The sequence below is a fragment of the Castor canadensis genome, chromosome 14 (assembly GCF_047511655.1).
Source record: "Castor canadensis chromosome 14, mCasCan1.hap1v2, whole genome shotgun sequence".
Classification (NCBI taxonomy): Eukaryota; Metazoa; Chordata; class Mammalia; order Rodentia; family Castoridae; genus Castor; species Castor canadensis.
The window spans coordinates 17,768,886-17,776,349 of NC_133399.1; the positions used below are offsets into that span (position 1 = coordinate 17,768,886).

At 35.8% G+C, this 7,464-nt stretch overlaps 1 protein-coding gene across 1 annotated transcript; it reads right to left on the reverse strand.

Moving 5' to 3' along the window:
• Positions 1 to 5,713: 5,713 nt before the first annotated feature.
• LOC109676079 (olfactory receptor 7A10-like) lies at positions 5,714 to 6,640 on the reverse strand. Its single transcript, XM_020152596.2, has one exon. The coding sequence runs from the start codon at positions 6,638 to 6,640 to the stop codon at positions 5,714 to 5,716; it is 927 nt and encodes a 308-aa protein (XP_020008185.2).
• Positions 6,641 to 7,464: the final 824 nt, after the last annotated feature.

Below are 7,464 nucleotides of genomic sequence, written 5' to 3' on the forward strand. Positions count from 1 at the left end.
CACAGTGTTTGTAGTTGTTTATATCCTCATCAACAGTGTACAAGGGTTCCTTTTTCCTTGCATCCTCACCAGCATTTGTTTGTTTTCTTGCCAATCTGATGGGATGAGATGGATTCTTAGTGTAGTTTTGATTTGCATCCATTTATGGCTAAAGTTGAACACTTCTTCATGTATTTATTTAATAATTAGCCTCTTTTCAGAAATGTTTGTTCAATTCATTTGCCCATTTATTAAATGAATTATTTGTTCTTTTGTTGTTTACTTTTCTGACATCTTTGTGTGTTCTGGATTTTAGGCCTTTATCTGTTGAATAATTGTTGAAATACTTCTACATTCTTTTGATGTACAGAAACTTTTTAACTTGATGAAGTCAAATAAGTCTTCTCCTTATTTCCTGGGGAATTGGAATCCATTCATAAATAATTACCTATGTGTATATCACCAACCAGGTTTTTCCCTCTGCTAACCTGCATTGCTTCCAAATACAAATTAACATTTTTGACCCATTTGGAGTTGAGTTTTGTACAGGGTGAGAGATGGGGTCTAGTTTCAGTCTTCTGTAGGTAAATGAACAGTTTTCCCAGCATCATTTGTTGAAGAGGCTGTCTTGCATATATTAGGTTAATTTGTAAAAAATAATATGGTGTAGCTCTGGGTTTTTCCCCATGTCTTGTAATTTTCATTGTAGGGGAATTTCACTTCGTTGGTTGAGTTTATTCATAGATGTTGTGCTTTATTTGCATTTCTTAGTAATACAATGTACCCTGCAGACAATAAAATCATCATCTTGAAGGACTTCTCACATTCTAAGATCAAAACAATCAATTTATTAATTCAAATTTGAACTTCTCTGTGGACTTCACTTGAATGTGTACTGATAATGACTTCTTTCAGGGATTATGGTAGGTACTGTGGACACCAAGCTGAATAACATAACAAAATCCTGTTGGTTGAGAGTAAAATTGTTGCTGAATTACAGAGCACACTGTACCACGGCAATGTAATGTTTTCAGGAAGAGCCATTAAAATAGTAATAATTGATGGCATGATAAACCCACATGTCCAAAACTGAAGGGTCTGGATTTCCTCTACTGTAAAATTACTGAAATAGCCACTTAAGTAGTTTTTTCTATGTAGTGTGGCTTTTCTACATAGGTGGAATATAACACAATATTGTGTACAGTAACAAAAAAAGAAGATAATTTGTTATGATCTGTCATTTTAAGAATTATTCTTAAGCAACCCATGTTATCCCATGATAAAAGGGAAATTCACCATCTTTCCAACACATGAGTGATAAATACTTTGAGGTAGTACCAAAGTTATTAAGGGAAACACTGCTTAGATGTCACAGAGTGAGCAGAAAGTTTATAAGATGAAATAATAATTGTATAGATAAGGTGAAATAAAAAAAAACTCTAGAAAAGAAAGGAACTGAAATATTCTAAGTTCTAGCTCTGCAACTACATGGCTTATGATAAATAGCATATTTTAAGGCTCACTACAATGGTCACTTTTATTGTTTCTTTTTCAAAAACCTTTTCAGAGCTTTCTTGATGTCCTGTTCCTCAGATTGCAGATGAAGGGGTTGAGCAAGTGGTTGACCATGGTGTGCATCAGGGAGGCTGTGACACTTATATGTGAGCTTTTGTCACAGCAGAATTGAGTTACACTCTCAGGAGTTCACATTAAAATAAGGAGACTACTGAGAATTGAGACAAATAGGTGGAAAATGGTGTGCACTTATGAGTTGATAAGGTTGCACGGATGGACTAAGAGTAAAAGATGCTGGCAAGTGATTCCCATACATCAGTCAGATTAATAAATTCTTCACCATATTATTAAGAAAATGTCAGAGTGGGCAAGGTGAACCAGCTGGTTATGTTTACAAAACAGTGTGGAATTTCCATCTCTGTGCAGAAGGACAGCTGCAATGCCATAAGACTCTGTAATAAGGAATTCAAGGCACTAGTGACCCAGGACACCAGCACCAGCAATTCAGAGAGCTGGGGCTTCATGTGACTGTTTAATGCAGGAGTGACAGATGGCTACAGCATTCTCATAGTTTAATACAGCCAGGAGGAAGTTGTTAAGCTCCACAAATAATGGGAAAAAATATCTGGATGACTCAACCTTCATAAATTATGACCTTGCTCCTACTCTTTGTCTGGATGTTCACCACACCTTTGGGACAGTTTTCGAGGTGAAACAAATGTCCACCAAGGTAAAGCTGGAGTGGAAGAAATATTTTGGCATGTGCAGGGGTACATTTGAGATCATGGCCAGAATGATGATCAATTTCCCAACAACTGTTATCAGGTATGTATAGAGAAAGAGCCCATGACGGAGGGTCTTTAGTTTTGCTTTGAATATCCTGGAAGGAATTCTAAAATCCTTGTATTATTTTGTGGTTACATGTGCTTTAACTGACCATGGGGAAAGAGAAATAATGTGGCTAATTTTTGTATTTAGTGTCCTTTAGGATATTCCCTGTGTCATGACTCATTGGGAGCTCCTGTGCCTCTCTCACTATTGTTTATCATTTTGTTTTACCGAAGAACTCTTGCATGCACTTAGGAATGCCATTGAAAATTAAAACTCCCAGCCATTCAATCATGGGTAAAGGAAAGAAAATTTGTAACTTATGAAAAACTAAGATACACAATAAGATTTTAAATATCTATCCAAAACATGATTAATATTCTAGGAGATATTTTGACAACTACTCTATGTATACATTTATGAAAGCATCACATAATATTATCAAGTTATAGAAAGTTAATAACTGCTCCACAGACATCAAGGGTTGGTCAAAGCAGAGAATATGGAGGTTTTTTTTTAATGAGTCCATGCAAGGGATGTAAATAGATGTCATTTGAAAGGACATAATAGAAGAAGAAGGTTTTCACTCGGTTATCTGTACAGGGTGTGTCTGGCAGGAAGAAGGAGTGGTGCAAAGGTCCTGAGGGTGTTGCTTGTTTCATATGTCACAGTTCAGAACAAAACCACAGTGGTAATCAGAATGAGGAAGAGGGAGACTTGGGGAAGATTCTGTCTGAGGGTTTTGAGGAAAGAAATAGGGCCCTGAAGATGCTGAAGTAATAAGTATTTTTTTAATTACAGAGGTGCCGTGTGGTCCTTTGTATTTTTTTGTTGAGGTGGCTTTTTTGATGTGTAGTTTTAAGGGGAAAAACTGCATATGTGCAAGATACACAATCGATTAGTTAAATATACCAGGTTGTTCCATAACCACACTTGATGTTACATATGAAAACACCATTTCTGAGTTTCCAAATGCAGTATTTTGGTTTCAGTGATGCCCTGTGCTTCAAATAGGATGGAAACTTATTTAGGATTTAGGTGTCTGTGTTATAAGAGTATGATTTAGTTAAAGATGCTCCAAGGGAAAACTACAGGCCAATGTCCTTGATGAACATCTATACAAAATCCACAACACAATATCATGTTAAATTATTTCAAATTTGGTATAAATTTGCTTAGGGACTCTGGCTCTGAGAACAGCTCTCACTGTAAGAGTCCATGTAAGATTCTGCCTCAGCCATGACGATGTGTTCAATTTTTTACAGGATTTAACCCTGGGGACATTATAGCATCCATGCATTTATTCCATTCTAGTGTACATTTTCTAGTCCAATTTCAGATTGGGTTGAGTTGAAATATCACATGTATTGCTCTTTTTGTTTGTGTTCATACCAAGGTGGGCACTTGTATAGAAAAATAAAAGATTTGTATACACTAAAAACAGTGATGAGATAAATAAGTGGACTCAAACAATACTCAATGAATATGAATGAAAGTCTGAAATAAATTTTGAATAAATAGATCTGAAGCAATCACCTAATAATCTCTACATGAGTCTCTAATTCAGAATTTAAATAACAAAATCTGGAAATAAAGTGACAAATATATACAACTCAGGAGCAATGGAAGAAACAGTACCTAAACAAATATTTTCATCCTTTGTACTCATAAATGAATTCAAATTTGCTTTCCACATTGGACACACTTCAAGGCATTGACAACAAAATGAAGTAACAACTGTGATTAAAATATTCCATTAGATTCCTTTATGAGGTCTTATCCCACAAGAGCTACATGCGTCACATGTTCTATTTCCCCTGTTCCTCACAGTAACACACTGATTATAGCTACTTACTATTATATATAAGAGCAAACTTTTATAAACACGATGAAGCTTGTGTGGATAAAAACACATTTTGGAGCCAGACATAGAGACATATGCCAATAATCCCTGATCTTGGGAAGCTGAGGAAGGAAGATTCTGATTTAAAAGCCAGAGAAATTTCACATAAAAGCAGTCATGAAAAGGTGTAGATGATGTTTAGTTGACTGTAAAGATTATATTGCACAGGATGGCAGATGATTGCTATTCATAAAATTGTCCCTTCAAAAGACAAAGCTGTAGTATTAAGAAATAAAATATATGGTGTCTAAAGGTAAAAAGACAATTTATTTGTACCAGTTATGCAGATAAGCTCCCCAAATATAAAAAGTGACAGGTGACCATGGTAAGATTTGCTGCATCTAGAGTAGCCCTACTGCTGTTGTCACTAGCAATAATATAGTGAGGCTGCCAGTCCAAAATTGGTAGGCCATTCTTTGTATATTTGAAACATAAATTGTATTTATTTGTGGTGTGCAGCATAAAGCTATGAAGTATATATACTTTACGGAATGGCTAAATGTTGCTAATTAACATGTGCCTCACATGGTTATCATTTAGGCATATTCTCTATCGTGAACATTTCTGTACTTTCTTTGTAGAAACTATCTTTGAGGTATCTATAGCCATGTCATTTTATTTCATTTTCTGACTTGTTTATCATAAGATTTTCCTTTTGTTTTCTCCAAACAATGAATGTCATTATTTCAAAGATCTCTATTTATGTAGCTTTCCCTTGGAGTCATTTGCTAATCAGAATTTGCTTGTGAGGACACTAGGTAGTGTGGACTCCAAGCTAAGTAAGAAATCAGAGTACTGTTAATGCAGTGAGCCAATGAGCAATTATAATATACAAAGATGTGTTAAAACCTACATCATTGGAAAGAGACATTTATGTAGTGATGCATGAAGGGATAATTGTCCCAAGAGTGCTTTCTGCAATAGATGGTGTACAACACATGGCTATAGTTTGTTTATACTAAGAACAAAATCCAGTGTTTAGTTTGTTCACACAGGTGGTGTCCACAACATGATTACCTTTTACAATAAAAATAGAACTAATTTGGTCTGTTGTACAAGATTTGAGAAGTTATTGTTAAAAAAATTCGTGTTGTACATTTTACTCTTTTGTATAGCTGCCACCTATTTTGTTCCATTATAATGGCATGCTACTAAGTCTTTGTTCCTTTCTAGAAAAAAGAATTTCATGTTGCTCCAATGGTTAAATAGGAGGTTTAATTTTTCTAATCCAATTTTTAAAATAGCTGTTTTGAAAAATAAAATTGCAAGCCATTCTTAATATGAGAGAGGAGAGAGAGAAAAAACAACACAGGTGGTTGACCTTTCTTTACCCTTACTTTTATTATAGAGAAGTTGATGTCAATAAAGTAGAAACAGCAGAAGATAAATTTTGGCAATTTCAACTTCCCCAATCTGATTAAATATTGCACTTTCTCACTGTGAGGTTTGATTAAATGCATTATTTGAGCCACAGGATAATTGGAAATTTTATATTTTCTTAAAGAGTGTTTTCAGAGCTCTCTTGATGTCTTTATTCCTTAGACTATAGATGAAGGGGTTAAGCATGGGGGTGACCACAGTATACATCACTGAAGCTGTTGAACTTGAGTGTGAATTTTGGTTCCCAGCAGCACTGAGGTACACTCCTAAAAGTGTAGAGTAAAATAAGGAGACAACTAAAAGGTGAGACACACAGGTGGAAAATGCTTTATATTTGCCCTGAGTTGATGAGATTTTATGTACAGATGAAACTATCTTAGAGTAAGAATAAAGGATGCCAGTGAGAGGGCCAACACCCAACAATCCAGCTGCAATATTCATCATGATATTATTAAGAAGTGTGTCAGAACAGGCAAGGTGGGCCAACTGGTTAGGTTCACAGAAATAGTGTGGGATTTCCACCTGTGTACAGAAGGAAAGGCACAGTACCATTAAGCTCTGTAAAAATGAATTCAGGGCGCTTGTGATCCAGGACACCAACACCAGCAACACACATAGCTTGGGCTTCATGCTGACCTGGTAATGCAGTGGGTGACAGATAGCCACAAACCTATCATAGGCCATCACAGACAGGAGGAAGTTATCCAAAACTACAAATAATGCAAAAAAATAAATCTGGATAATGCAGCCTTCATAAGTTATTGCCTTGTTGTGTGTCTCAATGTTCACCAGCATCTTTGGGACAGTGGTTGAAGTGAAGCAAATGTCTACAAATGACAGGTTGGAGAGGAAGAAATACATGGGTGTGTGCAGGTGGAAATCCACAATTGTAGCCAGAATAATGACCACATTCCCAAGCACAGTGACCAGGTACATGAAAAGGAAAATCCCATACATAAGAAACTGTAGTTCCAGGTCTTCTGAAAATCCCAGAAGAAGAAGTTTTGAAATGTGTGTATAATTTCTTGTTTCCATTGAGACTACCAGAAAGAGAAAGGGAACACAATTACTTTCCATATTAGCTGTTCATTTAGTTGCTTCCTTGTGCCATCTCTGATTAAGGATTCCTGAGCCTCTATCTGTTGTTTCCTAAATATGTTGAGTATTCCACAGATTTTACACACAAGTCTTTCATGTACTTTAGAAATATAAATTCCAGCCATGTTTCTAGCACGGTCTGGACAATGACTGCAGTGTGCTGACACATCAAAGTCCCTACATTCCACTTGTGAAAATAATATAAACAGATAAGGAAATTATCAAACAATATGACCTTGAAGACGATGTGGAATGTGTTTGCTTTAAAGATATAATGCATGCTGAGGATATAGGCTTGAACATTAGAGTATGTATACATTGTATACATTGACATTGCATCCCACAAATATCTCCAGTTTTATGTATGTTTAAAAACACAGAAAATTATTATATGAAAATCAGATGGGACTAATGGCTATGAACCAAAGAATGCAGGTAAGATGGAGAGGGGATGAATATACTTTTTATGTGGTTTAGGCAAGACAGATAAAAAAGATGATATATGAACCAAAACTTCAAAGAAGAACTATTTTAAACAACAAGGTTACCCCAGACATTTCTGTCTGGCAGGAAGAAGTAGCAGCGCAATGGCCATGAAGATGGGACCCTTTCCACATATCAGATTTCAGAAGAAAGCAATGGTGGTGACCAGAATAAGTAAGAGAGAGGTGGCCTCCCTGTTACTACAGAAAATTAAAGCTTGTCAGATGCAGAGAGTCCTCCATTCTGATGTTATTACTGTACTTTATTTTAAGCCACCT